Genomic DNA, 18054 nt, shown 5'->3' on the forward strand with positions numbered 1-18054 from the left:
TATTAATAGGAATAAATTTAGCCTAATTGGTAACAAATATGTCATGGGGAAAAGTCAGTATCCTTGTCCGGCTATTGTTTGTCAAATCCAGATTAAATATAGGTCTTCATGTGTATCAAATCTGTAGCCGATTGTGGGCTAAATCAATGACTAACAGCTGAAATTCTCAGGCTTCATGATCTGTGATCAAAACAGGCTGGGGGGGGTTTCGGTTCCGTTTAAGGTAAGGTTATGTGTAAGAACGCAATAAACTGAAATTAATAGCCTGATTCAATGGGATTCTACTGAATGAAAAAGTTGTATCTGTTAAACTGTTTGGTCTATCTATAGGCATAGCCTACCACTAATATTCTACATTGCAGAGCATTTAATAAACCAAGCACATTTTCCTGTGATGTTAAGGCTGAGCAAGACCTTCGATAGGCTAGTAGACTATGCGGAAATAATCGTGGAATTAATTATTGTTATAGCCCAGATCGCTTTATATAATCTAAGGCTAAGCAAACAAGGGGTAGCATATGCTTTTTGCCCGTTTCTATAACAAAGGTTAGGCCTGTATCCTCACATACCCCCTCAATTTGAGCCCTGCTTTTAACCATAAGACATCTCCACAGAAATGTATAACCTAAGGATCGCATGGGACAGTGATTGTGTCTGTTAAACTGGGAACTCGGGGGAGAAAACGAGGTCAAATCATGACATCAACGATTTTCAGGTCAGAGAAAGATGCCAGTTTCTGAATTGGAATTTCGAGAAAGATGACCGTTCAAAACAAAACAAAAATCCCAGTCTGAGCTCGTTTTTTTCAGTGTTCCGGGTTGTCTTGAACGCACTGAAGTCAGAAGTCAGAGATTGCAGAGTTCCGAGTTGTTTTGAATGCGCTACTAGAGACCTAGGCTACCTCTTATTTCTGAATAGGGCTACCTCCAACAAAGAAGCCCTTGTGTCTGTATTGATGTGAGAAAAAGGCATATCTACACAGTATTGGTGGCTGGCTGCAATATTAACTAGCCTAATATTTTTTGTATTGAGGTGATATGCCTATTTTAGCTGAATCCACAAATTAAATTGATTAGATCACTCTGGCAATGAAACATATTTTGTACAAAATCATGTAGACGTTTTTAAGGCGTTCATGGTAAGATCTATAATAATAAACTAAACAGACACTTAAACTAACATGTGATGCGTGTAGATGTTTTTAAGGTGTTCATGGTAAGACCTTTCATAATAAACTTACAAGCAAACGTTACACTATGTCTACGTGACGTGAACGCGTCGAGCAGTTTGACACCTTAGAAAAAAACTTGTCTCCATACAGTCCATGTTAATTCATGGAAGAGTTAGTTCACTAGGAAGAGTTAGTTGACATGGTGAGAGGTAGCAGTAGCTTCTCAAGGCTTAATTATGGCACTTATCGCCCACCATACACCCCTACTGCCCTCACCACCAGTCACTCAGCAACAATCTGCACCACTGCCTGACAGCAGCAGGTCACAGTGAAATATATTTTTAGGAGATATGCCATGGCGGCCGCGGTGCAACTAAGAAATAGCACAAAAAACTCGAACCCGCGATCAATACATTTTCACCCGCGAAAATGGGAACACTGCAAACATGGTAACACTGTTAGAGGGAACATTGGTCACCACGCCCTTGTATAAAGGCAGACCAACAGACATCTCATTATCGCTCGCGATATTTGGCTGGCCAGAAAGTCTAAACGGGTTTCTTGGGAAGTCCAAACTCTGACGTCAGCCCATTGAACAGTCATTGGGCTGCAGGAGAATTCAAATCGTCTTGTGTAAGCGGTCGAAAACGAAGATTGTAGTTGTGGTGGTTCTGTCCCCTTTTTGACTGCTAGGTGGCAAGGTATGCTTACTAGCTAGCTAAATATAAAAGTAATTTTACAATAGCTTGCTAGTTATCCTCTTATGATCACATTTCCAATGGTAACTGTCTTTGTGCAATCAACAGTTAGTACTAGCTAGATAACGTAAGTTGCACGCTATGTCGTGCAAGTTTAACGTACTTAGCTAGCTACAGTAGCTAGCTCATCAGGAGGAAAAAGCTTGCTAATGTTAGTGTTTATCAGTCGTATGCTGTATTGTTAACTAGCAAAAGCAAGCATACAACGTTGCGTGTATACAATCGTTTTATCCCGTTTCGTGCCTACTAAATAGGACCCAATTACCGAGTCCAAGTTGTGGAACAGTAGTTAGTTACATTCTTTATCCATTGTTTTCATCTAGGTTTAGTTCAGGGTTTGACTTTATTCCACCATTAGGCTAATAGCTATATTTGTCATCCTTGTTTGTTGTGTTCATTTAATCAGATATGATCACAGAGTAGCCCACATTCTTTACATAATTGAACAACTATTCCACCTAACCCCATATGAACCATCGCTGGACTTAAATGGGTGTCCCACAATCTCAATAAGTGCTCCAGTTAATTTTCTCTCCTTTTTACTTCCCCTCAATTGTGAAAGATGTGTACTTCAGGAGACGATGAGATCCAGCGACTACAACGCAAGTTGAAAGAAGCAGATGATGCGCTGCAGAAAGCAGGCCAATATGGCCTTCAGCTGCTGGATGGGCAGCTGGATCTACAGAACAAACTGGAAGAGCAGCAGATAGAGATGACCAACGCTGTGGAGGTGATCATTCACACTGGGCAATGACCGACATCCCTAAAGACTGCTGTCTTCTTGACAGTTGATGAATAGGCAATGACAGTAGTAGTTTAACTCATTACAACATAAGACAACTGCTGTCCATAACAACTACTAATCATCCTTATATTTCATGACATGAATCTTGTTACAACTGATATTACAGTAATGTTGAGCAGGGTTTGGATGAGAATGCAGATGGAGTGGGTTGATGTTTGAGGTATGAATCTCCTGTGTGTCTATTCTCAGGCCCTGGAGCAGGAGAAATACTCCCTGCAGCGGGAAGTGGCACTTAAAAGCCGTGTGCTGGACAGCCTGCGCTCCGACTACGACTCGATCAAGAGCCAACAGAGGCTGCAGTGGGAGCAACGTGAATCCCAGCTGGAGAGGAATCACGCTATGGAGCTCAATGAGTGCAAGAACAAGGTTTGGGAGCCATTGATGTGGTTTTGGTTACCTGTACACCATTGGCTGGGGGATATGCTGAATCTAGGCAAGGACAAAAATAGCATGCAAAGCAGTGGTGGAAAAAGTACCCCACTGTCATACTTGAGTAAAAGTCAAGATACCTTCGTAGAAAATGACTCAAGTAAAATTCTACTTGAGTAAAAGTATTTGGTTTAAAATATACTTAAGTATCAAAAGTAAAAGTGTAAATCATTTCAAATTCCTTACATTAAGCAAACCAGATGGCACCATTTTCTTGTTGTTTTAATTTTACGGAAAGCCAGGGGCGCTCAGATATAACTTGCAAACAAAGAAATTGTGTTTAGTGACAATCCGCCGATTTATTAAGTGTGTGATTTTGACTATTTTCCTGTCCTGCTAAGCATTCAAAATGTAACTAGTAATTTTGGGTGTCAATGAAAATGTATGGTTTAAAAAGTACAATATTTTCTTAAGAAGTGTAGGGAAGTAAAAGTAGTCAAAAATATAAATAGTAAAGTACAGATACCCAAAAAAACTAATTTTGTAGTGCTTTAAAGTATTTTTACTTAAGTACTTTACACACTGATACAAAGGTACTTTTTTTGTGTGGAATTAGGCACACTGAAGTCATCTCTGCTAATTACATACTTAATTAGGAGTTGTTGCCTTTGACGCAATACTTATTTCTTGACAATACTATGTGTGCCCAGTCAGTGTAGTGAATGGGATATCTGTGTTTGGCTGTAGATGGAGAGAATGAGATCTGAACTGGATGAGGTGCAGCTCAGTGAGAAGCAGCTGAGGCATAAACTGGAGCTCCAGACAGAGACCCTGAGCATCAAAATGGAGGAGCTACGATCGGTCACAGAACGGACTCATGAAACCCTGTCCACAGAGATGATGGAATTGCAGGTGGAGAGGATGGAGCTTGAGGCTGCTAAGGTGAGGACCCTACCACACCGTCTGTAAAGACATAATCTCAGGAACCCAGAACTAAAATATTGCATCAGATGCTCAATTAAGTTCTGGAGTCAGATGTATGAGAATATACTACCAAGACTAGCATAGTCTCCATCCCCCTAAATGGAAGTTTTGGTCAAGTCCGTTGGCCAAATGTACCCTCTCTTCTGAAATTTGGAAGATGCCAACACCTGCGTAATCATGTTTTGGCTAAATTATCGTTAACGAAAAAATCTGCAAACTGGAAAAAAGCTCAGTCGTCTGATCCCACAGTCTGACAGACGCTACGCTCCACGCCTGGGTGACGTGTCCTAAAAATCATATCTCAATTTATTTCAAAACCATATTTCTACAAAATACATACATACATATACGTGTGTGTGTATTTTTGTAGAAATATTTTTTCTAAGCTTTGTTGTAAAATACAATGCATTTCAGTCAGCAATAATTAATGAATTCAGGGCTTGTGAAGATATACCTAGGCTAAATTAAGCCTTCCATAAGCCTAACTAATAATGTAATTATTTCATCAAATTAGTTTAACCTGCTTTTTTGCAATAATCACTGATCTGGCTTTTTAGTCTGTCTATGAAAATGCCCTTTTTGTTACAAGTTTAATCAGAACCCTGCACAATGCACATTCACTTCTTGTTGCAGGCAATATAGAAAATGAACACAAGCATTATAGAAAATGAACACAAGCATTATAGAAAATGAACACAAGCATTATAGAAAATGAACACAAGCATTATAGAAAATTAACACAGGTATCAAAAACAATCTCTCCAGCACAAGCCCACGTGCTAATGACTAGTCAGCTAATCTCTATAGCTATCATTATATTTCAAGTTTAGCCGACTTGCATCTATTTGCCAATCAACAAGGCAGAGCAGTTGAATTGTTAAACACCAAATCAATGTTCATTGATACTCCCGTTTTAGTAGTGTCTGCTCTGTGCGCAACTTGAGCAGTTGAGATATTAAAAAGGGTATCAATAGAAGGATAACTTCTCCTCTATTACAGTAAAATAACCGCTTGTCAGAGAGGAAGAAGTGATCTCATCTTTGTTGTTTGAGTGGCAGGGGAGGAGCTAATTTATTCTATATCAGGCCCAGCCCTACTCCGATTCCATCCGATGTTACGTCCATCTGTACATGAGAGATTAGTATAGGCCCATAAAGACACTGCTTTGTTTACTTTTAGTTGATTTAAATCTCAGTTGACAATGATTGCATGTGGTACAGTATAGGTAGCCATTTTTGTTTTTGTCCACTCAGGCTACCTTGGAGCTGGCACTTCAGGAGGCCCAGTACAAAGAGCAGCAGCTGGAGCTGACCAACACAAACCTTCAACGTCAACTAGAGAGAATCAGTGAGGAGAAAGAAGAGTGTGAGAGAGAAGCTGTATCCTGCTTCAACGCCTTGGAGGTAAAGATCACAATCTTCAGCAGTTTAGGATTGTGTGTATCATGCATACATTGCACTAGTCATTCATGCTAAGGAAACGAATGTCTTTCCTTTTTGCTTGCTTTAGAAAGCCCGAGAGGCCAACCAAGATCTCCAGATTCAACTGGATCAGCTGTTGCAACAGGCACAAGATCCCAACAGCAAGGGAAATTCTTTATTTGGAGAGGTAGGTACTGCATTGCCATCTGTCTCCGTAGCGTCTTTGAATGTGTTTCTAAGTTTTCACCATGTGCACAGTGTACAACACGTGTAAAACAGCACAGTGAAATTCTTACCTTGCGAGCTCTTTCCCAACAGTACAATAATAATAATAATAAAAATAGAATTAAAAACCTCAAGGACTACGATGAGGGTTAAATAAAATGAGTGCGAGAATATATACAGTAGGTCAGTGTCAGTACCTTTTTCAATGTGCTGGAGTGGTTGAGGTGGGTTTATACATACGACGTGACTGGTAGTAGGATTTACATGGAAACAGGGCTGGAAAAGGGACTGGTAGCAGGAATATATAAATACTTATGGTTACAGTATACAGTTGAAATCGGAAGTTTACAGACACCTTAGCCAAATACATTTAAACTCAGTTTTTCACAATTCCTGACATTTAATCCTAGTAAAAATACCCTGTCTTAGGTCAGTTAGGATCACCAGTTTATTTTAAGAATGTGAAATGTCAGAATAATAGTAGAGAGAATGATTTATTTCAGCTTTTATTTCTTTCATCACATTCCCAGTGGGTCAGAAGTTTACATGCTACAAAATAATAATTGAGTGTATTGCCTTTAACTTGGGTCAAACGTTTTGGGTAGCCTTCCACAAGCTTCACGCAATAAGTTGGGTGAATTTTGGCCCATTCCTCCTGACAGAGCTGGTGTAACTGAGTCAGGTTTGTAGGTCTCCTTACTTGCACACGCTTTTTCAGTTCTGCCCACAAATTTTCTATGGGATTGAGGTCAGGGCTTTGTGATGGCCACTCCAATACCTTGACTTTGTTGTCCTTAAGCCACTTTGCCACAACTTTGGAAGTAGGCTTGGGGTCATTGTCCATTTGGAAGACCCATTTGCGACCAAGCTTAAACTCCTGACTGATGTCTTGAGATGTTGCTTCAATATATCCAAATCATTTTCCTCCCTCATGATGCCATCTATTTTGTGAAGAGCACCAGTCCCTCCTGCAGCAAAGCACCCCCCACAACATGATGTTGCCACCCCCGTGCTTCACAGTTGGGATGGTGTTCTTCGGCTTGCAAGCATCCCCCTTTTTCCTCCAAACATAACGATGGTCATTATGGCCAAACAGTTCTATTTTTGTTTCATCAGACCAGAGGACATTTCTCCAAAAAGTACGATCTTTGTCCCCATGTGCAGTTGCAAACCGTAGTCTGGCTTTTTTATGGAGGTTTTGGAGCAGTGGCTTCTTCCTTGCTGAGCGGCATTTCAGGTTATGTCGATATAGGACTCGTTTTACTGTGGATATAGATACTTTTGTACCTGTTTCCTCCAGCATCTTCACAAGGTCCTTTGCTGATGTTCTGGGATTGATTTGCACTTTTCACACCGAAGTACGTTCATCTCTAGGAGACAGAGCACGTCTCCTTCCTGAGCGGTATGACGGCTGCGTGGTCCCATGGTGTTTATACTTGCGTACTATTGTTTGTACAGATGAACGTGGTACCTTCAGGCATTTGGAAATTGCTCCCAATGATGAACCAGACTTGTGGAGGTCTACAATTGTTTTCCTGAGGTCTTGGCTGAAATCTTTAGATTTTCCCATGATGTCAAGCAAAGAGGCACTGAGTTTGAAGGTAGGCCTTGAAATACATCCACAGGTACACCTCCAATTGACTCAAATGATGTCAATTAGCCTATCAGAAGCTTTTAATGCCATGACATTTTCTGGAATTTTCCAAGCTGTTTAAAGGTACAGTCAACTTAGTGTATGTAAACTTCTGACCCACTGGAACTGTGATACAGTGAAATAATCTGTCTGTAAACAATTGTTGGAAAAATTACTTGTCTCATGCACAAAGTAGATGTCCTAACCGACTTGCCAAAACTATAGTTTGTTAACAAGAAATTTGTGGAGTGGTTGAAAAACGAGTTTTAATGACTCCAACCTAAGTGTATGTAAACTTCCGACTTCAACTGTATACTAGTGGTAATATATACTTGTAAACCATAGTAATAGTGAACAGCAGCAGGATAAATGTAAATCAATGGACATCAGCGTAATGGTGTAATCTAATCATAACCTACACTACTGCTAAAATGACTTGTCTGTGTAGAGACCTGTGAATTGCCATAGTCAGTGTGGATAGTCAGTGGGAGAGTAGTAGTTGTTAGCCATTTAAGTCTTATGGCCAGGGGATAGAAGCTTTTTAGTAGTGTTGTCTGAGCTGGTACCGCCTGCAGGATGGGAGCACTGAGAACAGTCCATGTCTCGGGTGGCTGGAATCTTTTAGCAATTTTTCGGGCCTTTCTCAGACACCGCCTGGCATGTACTTCCTAGATGACTGGATCCTCACCCCCAGTGATGCCTCTGTAGGGCTTTCCGGTCGCGGGTGGTGAAATTGCCATGCCAAACGGTGATACAACCAGTCACGATGCTCTCAATGATGTTGCTGTAAAAGTTGCTGAGGGTCTGAGGGGCCATGCCAAATCGTTTCAGCCTCCCAAAGGAGAAGAGGTGTTGCCGTGCCTTCTTCACGACTGTTCTGGTGTCAGAGGACCTTGTTAAGTCCTCGTGATGTGGACACCGAGGAACTTGAAGCTCTTGACCCTCTCCACTGTGGCCCTGTGGCTGGGGGGTGTGCACCCTTCTCCCCGTTCTGTGTTATAGAGCCTCTTGATTTATTTTTTTAGCTTGAAGACAAACGAGCAGAGATGGAGAGACAGCTGATCAGTATGAAAGTACAGCACCAATCCCTTCAGAAGCAGCATGCCTTCTCCAAACAACAGCTCCATCGTATGAAGGTACGATAAAAACATTTTTTTTTTAAAGTATGTGAGACTGAACCCGAGGTAGACTTGGGATTCATTAATGTGCGTTTCCCTCATGCTTGATCCTCCAGGTTCAGATAGCCACACTCATGCAACTGCAAGGCTCTAGGGCAGATCCTGCCCAGCTGGAGCGCCTGCAGTCGATGCTCTCAGAGAAGAACAGTGAGATACAAGCCCTCATGATCAAACTACGTCGCCTGGAGAAAGTGGAGGTGTTGGCCTCTTGTTTGTTGTCATTTCAACTAAAATCCTGAACACTACAACATGTTATAGGGCAACAGATTCGCACCGTATGAAGTGCATGTTGTGCAGTTGTCACAATTGTTGGTTACTGTGTCTATGCAGATGACATTGAAGGCACAGCCCTCTTCAGCCCCAGTGGAAACAGACAGTGGTGATGGGACATACTACACTGACCTTCTGAAAATGCAACTTTCAAACTCTGCGTGAGTTATCGCTTGATTTTGGGCACAGTCAGTATTTACGTGCTGGATAGGTGATGACCTTCAGTTTGCCCATAAACATTCCACATTTAAAGTTTGGCTTACAAATGTTGAGATGAACCAAATTTGAACTGTCATACCTGCATCAGTGTTTGATTTTGTGTGTGTGTGTGTAGGAAGGATGCAGAGCGACTGGGGGATGAGTTGTCCATGCAAAGGATGAAGTCACTCTCTGAGAGTCAAAGAGCACTGGAGCTGGAGAGGAAGCTTTTCAGTGCAGAGAGGGCCCACAAACAGAGCCAGAGTGACAACATCAGGCTGCAAGTCAAAGTGGAAGAGCTTCGGTTGAAATATGAGCCCAATGGTAAATTTGCCTATATAGTGACATTCACTTGATCACAGTTGCAGTGTTAACTTACATATTTAAAAAATGTGACATTAGGTAAGAGAGATTTAAATCAATCTTATGTTGTCTTTAGAGGTGAATAAAAAACATATTCAGAAGCGCAAGCGCGAGAAGCTCCCTGTAGACATTCCAAGCAACATCCCAGAGGTGAAGAAAGAGGAGCCAGTGGTGCTGGAGCTCCCCAAGCACATGAAAGAGGAAATGGAAGCCGAGGCCCACCCTTTTACAGAGAAGAGGCTCACCGTTACCCCTCTGCAGCCCCCCAACAACCCCAAGCCTAACTCTGCCTTGACCCGAGACAGCAAGTGCGTGCGCATCTGCGAGGAGCCCCCAACCACTATCCCCAACCCTCCCAGGTCAGTGTCCCCATGGTCCTTCAGACTCCTGTCTCTCCTCTTCCACTGTGTCAACTTCAGTTTCTTTGTCGCCTTCCTCTTCCTGGGCTTTGTTTGAGCTCTCACCACTAGTCCACCATTGCCTACCCTTCCCTTGCCTTTTGGGAGGTCTGTCACAGGGAATAGTATTATACTTTCTGGGACATTTTTCCTACAAAGCTGACTGCCTGGATCAAGGCTAGAATTGCTGTTAGGTGAACACAGTTGTGACTTACTGTACCATGAGTCAGTGTGTTGATCTTCCTTTCCATGTATTTGGTGCATGTCATTTTAGGTACTAACAATGGTTTGCAGTCTGCTGCCAGTAGGAGCAATTTCAACTACGTTGATCCATGTCTTTGCACTTTTTTAACTTAATAAAACATGTAGAATTAAACTGTTTACCTTAAATCTAAACGGATTGATTGAATGGTGTACCACGTAGGCCTAGAACATTTCTTTGTAAATTAATCCTTTATATTTCACTAGAAATGATGACAACAGGGTTGTAAATGTAATCTGTATGGCTTTGGATTTGGCAACACCTTTATACAAATGAAATGGTTTGCCTTTTAGGTCTCCCTCAGCTGACTGTAAAACCATGACTGAGGAGCTGGAGATGGAGAAAGAAGGTGAAGAGAACAGAAGGGATGAAAAGAAAAAGCTAAAATCTCAAGAAGTCATCCATGTTACTTCGCAGAAAACACTGGAAAACCAATGTGCTCAGCAGTAGACTATGAAGTCTACACTTTTTATATTCCTTCAATCAAATACTAACGTTAGAGTATATTTAAAATGTTTGTTAATACATTAATAAAATTAAGACTATGGATTTCCGTCTGATAAATTATTTTATATTCTAATAGTGATTAAATTACAGATTTGGTCAGGAGATATGAATTGTATCAAATTAGTCTCGGCTTTGTTTGTTGTTTAAAATATTATGGGCCAGAGTGGACCCATGTGAAATTTGGCAATGTCTAATGATTTTCTATGAGGTACATGTTTGTGGGTTATATTTTGGTATGATAACCGCTTATCGGAGGTAGCTAAATGTGGTTATTAAGCTATGCGCTTAGTTGGGCCAACTGGATTGATGGTATGAAATGTTATAAGATGGCAATCTTCTCAAAACAAGGTATTGATGTGTTCACTTCAATATACAACACACAAGGAAGATATGGAAAAATAGGAATGGTAATAACATCTCTATGGGCCCACTGGGGGGGGGGTCAAAGGTCATACATGTATGGATTTTATGGGTATAAAATTACATCCACCATTTTAAAGTGCTCAACTGGATGAGACATTCCTATGCGTTGATGGATCACATGATTCCATCAGGAGGGATCAGACAAATAATTATAGTTGTGAGCAAACCTTCCATACTGTAGGTGGCAGTAAATTGCCAGCCTTAGCTTTATACCTGTTCAAATATTCTAGGTGGCAGTAAGCACCCTTTAAGTTTGCCAACTTATAGAAGTAGTAGAAGAAAATGGACCACTTTGAAATGGAGATTGCCTCAATGGCTCTACCAATGATTGATAAACACACTACACTAAATGGGGTCTGAAGCCGCGGCGCCTCCATCTTGGTACTTCCCCACCATTGTAAAAAATATTTTGGAAGCTATAGAAATGCATTTATAAATGTCTACATTTGTTTTTACCAGCAATCTGTTTATATACAGTACCAGTCAATGGTTTGGACACACCTACTCATTCAAGGGTTTTAATTTATTTTTACTATTTTATATTTGAGATTCTTCAAAGTAGCCACCTTGACAGCTTTGCACACTCTTGGCATTCTCTCAACCAGCTTCATGAGTTAGTCACCTGGAATTAATTTCAATTAATAGGTGTGCCTTGTTAAAAGTTAATTTCTGGAATTTCTTTCCTAAGGAAAGTGCGTTTGAGCCAATCATTTGTTTTGTGACAAGATAGGGTTGATATACAGAAGATGTCCCTATTTGGTAAAAGCAAGTCCATATTATGGCAAGAACAGCTCAAATAAGCAAAGAGAAAGGACAGTCCATCATTACTTGAAGGTTGTCATTATATGAAGGTCAGTCAATCTGGAACATTTCAAGAACTTCGAAAGTTTCTTCAAGTGCAGTCGCAAAAAAACAAAGCGCTATGATGAAACTGGCTCTCATGAGGATCGCCACAGAAAAGGAAGACCCAGTTACCTCTGCTGCAGAGGATAAGTTCATTAGAGTTACCAGCCTCAAAAATCGGCAATTAGCTGCACCTCAGATTGCAGCCGAAATAAATGCTTCACAGAGTTCAAGTAACAGACACATCTCAACATCAACTGTTCAGAGGAGACTGTGTGAATCGGGCCTTCATGGTCGAATTGCTGCAAAGAAACCACTACTAAAGGACACCAATAATAAGAAGAGACTTGCTTGGGCCAAGAAACACAAGCGAAAGACATTAGACCGGTGGAAATATGTCCATTGGTCTGAGGTTTTTGGTTCCAACCGCCGTGTCACTGTGAGATGCAGAGTAGGTGAACAGATGATCTCTGCATGTGTGGTTCCCACCGTGAAGCATGGAGGAGGAGGTGGGGGGGTGCTTAGCTGGTGACACTGTCAGTGATTTAGTTCGAATTCAAGGCACACTTGTATCAGCGTGGCTACCACATCATTTTGCAGCGATACGCCAGCCCATCTGGTTTGCGCTTAGTGGGACTATAATTTGTTTTTCAACAGGACAATGACCCAACACACCTCCAGGCTGTTTAAGGGCTATTTGACCAAGAAGGAGAGTGATGGAGTGCTGCATCAGATGACCTGGCCTCCACAGTCACCCAACTTCAACCCAATTGAGATGGTTTGGGATAAGTTGGACAGCAGAGTGAAGGAAAAGCAGCCAACAAGTGCTCAGCACATGTGGGAACTCCTTCAAGACTGTTGGAAAAGCATTCAAGGTGACTACCTCATGAAGCTGGTTGAGAGAATGCCAAGAGTGTGAAAAGATGTCATCAAGGCAAAGGGTGGCAACATTGAATAATCTAAAATATATTTAGATTTGTTTAACACTTTTTTTGGTTACTACATGATTCCATATGTGTTATTTCATAGTCTTGATGTCTTCACTATTATTCTACAATGCAGAAAAATTGTAAAAATAAAGAAAAACCCTTGAATGAGTAGGTGTGTCCAAACTTTTGAGTGGTACTGTACATCATTGGGCACTGCCTGTGCGCTTACAGACGCCATAATGGGAGATATAGTGCATTCGGAAAGTATTCGGACCCCTTGACTTTTTCCACATTTTGTTACGTTACAGCCTTATTCTAAAATGTATTAAGTACATGTTTTTCCTCATCAATCTTAACACAATACCCATAATGAAAATGCGAAAACAGTTTTTTTGCTTACATAAGTATTCACTCTTTGCTATGAGACTCGAAATTGAGCTCAGGTGCATCCTGTTTCCATTGATCATCCTTGAGATGTTTCTACAACTTGATTGGAGTCCACTTGTGGTAAATTCAAATGATTGGACGTGATTTGGAAAGGCACACACCTGTCTATAGAAGGTCTCAGCGTGCATGTCAGAGCAAAAACCAAGCGATGAGGTTGAAGGAATTGTCCGTGGAGCTCTGAGACAGGATTGGTCGAGGCACAGATCTGGTGAAGGGTACCAAAAAAGTGGCTGCAGCATTGAAGGTCCCCAAGAACATAGTGGCCTCCGTCATTCTTAAATGGAAGAAGTTTGGAACCACCAAGACTCTTCCTAGAGCTGGCTGCCCGGCCAAACTGAGCAATCGGGGGAGAAGGGCCTTGGTCAGGGAGGTGACCAAAAACCAAATGGTCACTCTGACATAGCGCCAGAGTTCCTCTGTGGAGATAGGAGAACCTTCCAGAAGGACAACCATCTCTGCAGCACTCCACCAATCAGTCCTATATGGTAGAATGGCCAGACGGAAGCCACTCTTTAGTAAAAGGCACATGACAGCCCGCTTAGAGTTTGCCAAAAGGCACCTAAAGGACTCTCAGACCATGAGAAACAAGATTCTGTGGTCTGATGAAAACAAGATTCAACTCTTTGGCCTGAATGCAACGTGTCACGTTTGAAAGAAACCTGGCACCATCCCTACGGGGAAGCATGGTGGTGGCAGCATCATGCTGTGGGGATGTTTTTCAGCGGCAGGGACTGGTAGAAAAGATGAAGATCGAGAGAAAGATGAACGGAGAAAAGTACAGAGAGATCCTTAATGAAAACCTGCTCCAGAGCGAGCGCTCGGGACCTCAGACTGGGGCGAAGGTTCACCTTCCAACAGGACAACAACCCTAAGCACACAGCCAAGACAATGCAGGAGTGGCTTTTGGACAAGTCTCTGAATGTCCTTGAGTGGCCCAGCCAGAGCCCGGACTTGAACCCAATCGAACATCTCTGGAGAGATCTGAAAATAGCTGTGCTGTCCAACCTGACCAACCTGACAGAGCTTGAGAGGATCTGCATAGAAGAATGGGAGAAATGCCCCAAATACAGGTGTGCCAAGCTTGTAGCAGAGGTGTGGACTCGAGTCACATGACTTGGACTCGAGTCAGATTCGAGTCACAAATATGATGACTTGCAACTCGACTTTAACACCAATGAGTTGACTTGGACTTGAGCCTTATGACTCGACCTGACTTGATACCCTCCCCAAGCCCAAATATTAAACATGATGCTATTAAAAAAAGTGTGCAGCGCATCAACTCTTCTTTTAACGGATTACAGTTTGAATCAGACAGCAGCCAATCAAATTGTGCCAGCTGAGAAAAAGTTGTGCGTGGCGTGCAGAGAAACGTCGGCGGGTGAATTCAGATGGAGCCCTTGGAAAGATATAAAGACGACGCTGTATCAACAAAAAATGGATTGCAACTTGCAAAACATGCGGGAAGAAAATTACGGACAATTTCCAACTTTGTTCGACATTTGAAGCTGCACAAAGAACGGTAAGTCGTGGCTAATATAGCCAACAGCTATATATTTTATTACTTTACTATCATCTAGGCTAACGTAACGATAAATCATGAGCCTCCACACAGTCAGTCTGTGTGGGAACGTGATCATTGCCCCCTAGAATTGAGCTACAACTGGCTAGGCAGTTGGTAGCCTAAATCCTGCCTGATGTTACTGCTGTTCCTTAAACCATTGACATACGTTAGCCTACTGTAACCACAGAGAGAGAGAGAGAGACAGAGAGTGTGAGTGTGTGTGTGTGTGTGGGCGATTGTGTACAAGCCTACATCGCCCGATTGTGCCCCATAGCGATCCTCAATAGTCGATCACTATTGGGGGGTCTTTCTCATGGCTACCCATGTACTTCCATGGAAATACAACGTTTATTTGGAAAGTAATAAATATATAGATATTTTTAAAAGCATTCATGATTTGCGTAAATGTAATATACAAACTATTACTCTTGTTAAAAATATGATATGATATTACATTTGGTGAAGAGCACATTATGACTTGTTTAGGACTCGAAACTCAAAGTTTAGGACTTGAGACTTGACTTGATACTTGACGCAGGGGCGAAAATCTGATATCAACTTTGGAGGGGACAATTACATTACATTTTCTCAAGAGCAATTCCTGAGGGGGACACCAAAAGTAGTGCTGTAACACATAGCCTACATTGTAATATGGTAAATGTATATTGAGGAACCAAAGAAATAAGCTGTTTGCCGTACTCCTAACTACCAGTACCCAAAACTACACAACTAATCACAACAGCAATACCATTGCCTTTAACAAATCTTAGTTCAGTCACCCGTTTAAGTTGAGTGGGGGTATCCATGGCATTTTCCAATTATGTTCCTATTTTACAAGTAAAAAAAATTGAGAACCTTTCATAATGTTGCCAAACAAAGACTCAACAAACTTACCTGAGACTCCCTGTCTCTGCCAGTCTGTCCCTGCATATCTGTCCCCAACTCTGCTGTCTGTGTGCCATCTGTTGCCTGCTCTGCCTAATGACATCATTGTGAAACATTTCCATTAGAATTTCATTTCTTTCTTATGAACATTTTATCAACTAGTCTTTGAGATATTAGGCTACTAGGGTTCTTACTTTGCGTTTTGGTGTACTGAAAAATACTCTGATGTCCGTCTTTTATTTTTCTGCCATTTTTCTACCTGGCTGGCTGGCTACACACACACACACACACACAGTGTGTAGGTTATTTACAGTAGGAGATGGGCTTCTATCATCTTATCTTTTATAATTCCATTTGGGCTTCGATCTAAAAGGTAGCTAACAAATGTGAAACGGATTAAAATGACAAGAGTTGACAGCTGTATGAGTTCACCATTTACACAACATATGCTGCAACCTTTTGTAATTTTAACAGTTTGTTTCATATTGGCTGGCTTCCAACAATAGCTGAATTTGCAAAGCTAGCGAGCACCAATTCCGTTTCAGTGGTGTTTGCTATAATCTTTGCTACCCGGGTTAAATAAAGGTGAAATAAAATAAATAAATAAAAGTTCCCTTGCGACAATTTAGCTTTTGCAACGAGACCATTAAATATATTTAAGACAATGGTAGAAGAGAGTGTAGTTCTGTTCAGTTTGGACTCCAGTTTATCGCTAACCTTATCACAGGGACTTTGAAGCACTAACTTACATCATCTGCGTGCTGATCTTGGAATAAATTGACGATAGCAAAGATTCCATCTTTGACGAGGCCACATAAATGGAATAGGTACTAGCTAGCTTAATAGTTAATATTTGCGCGCTAGCTCTGCATATTCAGCTAGTGTGTGTGCGCGATTGACTGGATTAACCTCACGTCAGTTACGTTCATTGAGTGCCTTTCAGACAGTGGATACGACCCCTCTGTTACCTTGCCAACTAAGGAACTGGCAGTGGATCAAACCATTGTGAGGCAAAGGGTGGGGGGGTCGCAATCTTTTCAAACTTAAAAACGCGCTATTAAGTGTCTATAATCAGCACAATTGCTTTCATTGCATATTATTAATATTATTTAAATTACATAGTTATGTTTCAGTGATAAATTGGGGGGGACAAATCATATTTTTCCCAGGATGGGGGGGTCGTGTCCCCCCCGTCCCCCCCGGGATTTCCGCCCCTGACTTGACGGTCTTGACTTGAGACTTGACTCGGACTTGCCTGTCTTGACTTGAGACTTGAGTGCTAAGACTTGAGACTTACTTGTGACTTGTAAAACAATGACTTGGTCCCACCTCTGGCCTGTAGCGTCATGGGTTTTCTTTTATACACTACCTTTCAAAAGTTTGGGGTCACTTAGAAATGTCCTTGTTTTTGAAGAAAAGCTATTTCTTTGTCCATTAAAATAACATCAAATTGATGAGATATACAGTGTAGACATTGTTAATGTTGGAAATGACTATTGTAGCTGTAAACGGCAGATTTTAATGGGATATCTATATAGTCTTACAGAGGCCCATTATCAGCAACCATCACTCACTCCTGTGTTCCAATGGCACTTTGTGTTAGCTAATCCAAGTTTATCATTTTAAAAGGCTAATTGATCATTAGAAAACCCTTTTGCAATTATGTTAGCACAGCTGAAAACTGTTGTTCTGATTAAAGAAGCAATAAAACTGGCCTTCTTTAGACCAGTTGAGTATCTGGTGCATCAGCATTTGTGGGTTAGACTATAGGCTCAAAATGGCCAGAAATAAAGAAGTTTCTTCTGAAACTCGTCAGTCTATTCTTGTTCTGAGAAATGAATGCTATTCCATGTGAGAAATTGCCAAGAAACTGAAGATCTCGTACAACACTGTGTACTACTCCCTTCACTGAACAGTTCAAACTGTCTCTAACCAGAATAGAAAAAGGAGTGGGAGGCCCCGGTGCACAACTGAGCAAGAGGACAAGTACATTAGAATGTCTAGTTTGAGAAACGGACGCCTCACTAGTCCTCAAATGGCAGCTTCATTAAATACTACCCACAAAAGACCAGTCTCAATGTCAACAGTGAAGAGGTGTCTCCGGGATGCTGGCCTTCTAGGCAGAGTTCCTCTGTCCAGTGTCTGTGTTCTTTTGCACATCTTAATCTTTTCTTTTTATTGGCCAGTCTGAGATACGGCATTTTTCTTTGCGACTCTGCCTAGAAGGCCAGCATCCCAGAGTCGCCTCTTCACTGTTGACGTTGAGACTGGTGTTTTGTGGGTAGTATTTAATGAAGCTGCCATTTGAGGACTTGTCATTATGGGGCATTGTGTGTGGGATGATGAGGGGAAAAAAACAATTTAATACATTTCAGAATAAGTTTGTAACGTAACAATGTTGAAAAAGTCGAGGGGTCTGAATAC

The 18054-nt window shown here is 41.4% G+C and overlaps 1 protein-coding gene across 1 annotated transcript; it reads left to right on the forward strand.

Annotated features, from left to right (window-relative positions):
* The first annotated feature begins 1577 nt into the window (after window positions 1-1577).
* On the forward strand, window positions 1578-10585 carry spdl1 (spindle apparatus coiled-coil protein 1). Its single transcript, XM_029733751.1, has 12 exons — window positions 1578-1872; window positions 2492-2659; window positions 2924-3100; window positions 3851-4045; window positions 5341-5490; window positions 5597-5695; window positions 8392-8502; window positions 8601-8741; window positions 8875-8975; window positions 9149-9336; window positions 9452-9734; window positions 10329-10585. Exons 2-12 carry the CDS (start codon window positions 2492-2494, stop codon window positions 10483-10485), a joined length of 1770 nt encoding a protein of 589 aa, XP_029589611.1. The 5' UTR covers window positions 1578-1872; the 3' UTR covers window positions 10486-10585.
* Window positions 10586-18054: the final 7469 nt, after the last annotated feature.

The sequence above is a fragment of the Salmo trutta genome, chromosome 3 (assembly GCF_901001165.1).
Source record: "Salmo trutta chromosome 3, fSalTru1.1, whole genome shotgun sequence".
Taxonomy (NCBI): Eukaryota; Metazoa; Chordata; class Actinopteri; order Salmoniformes; family Salmonidae; genus Salmo; species Salmo trutta.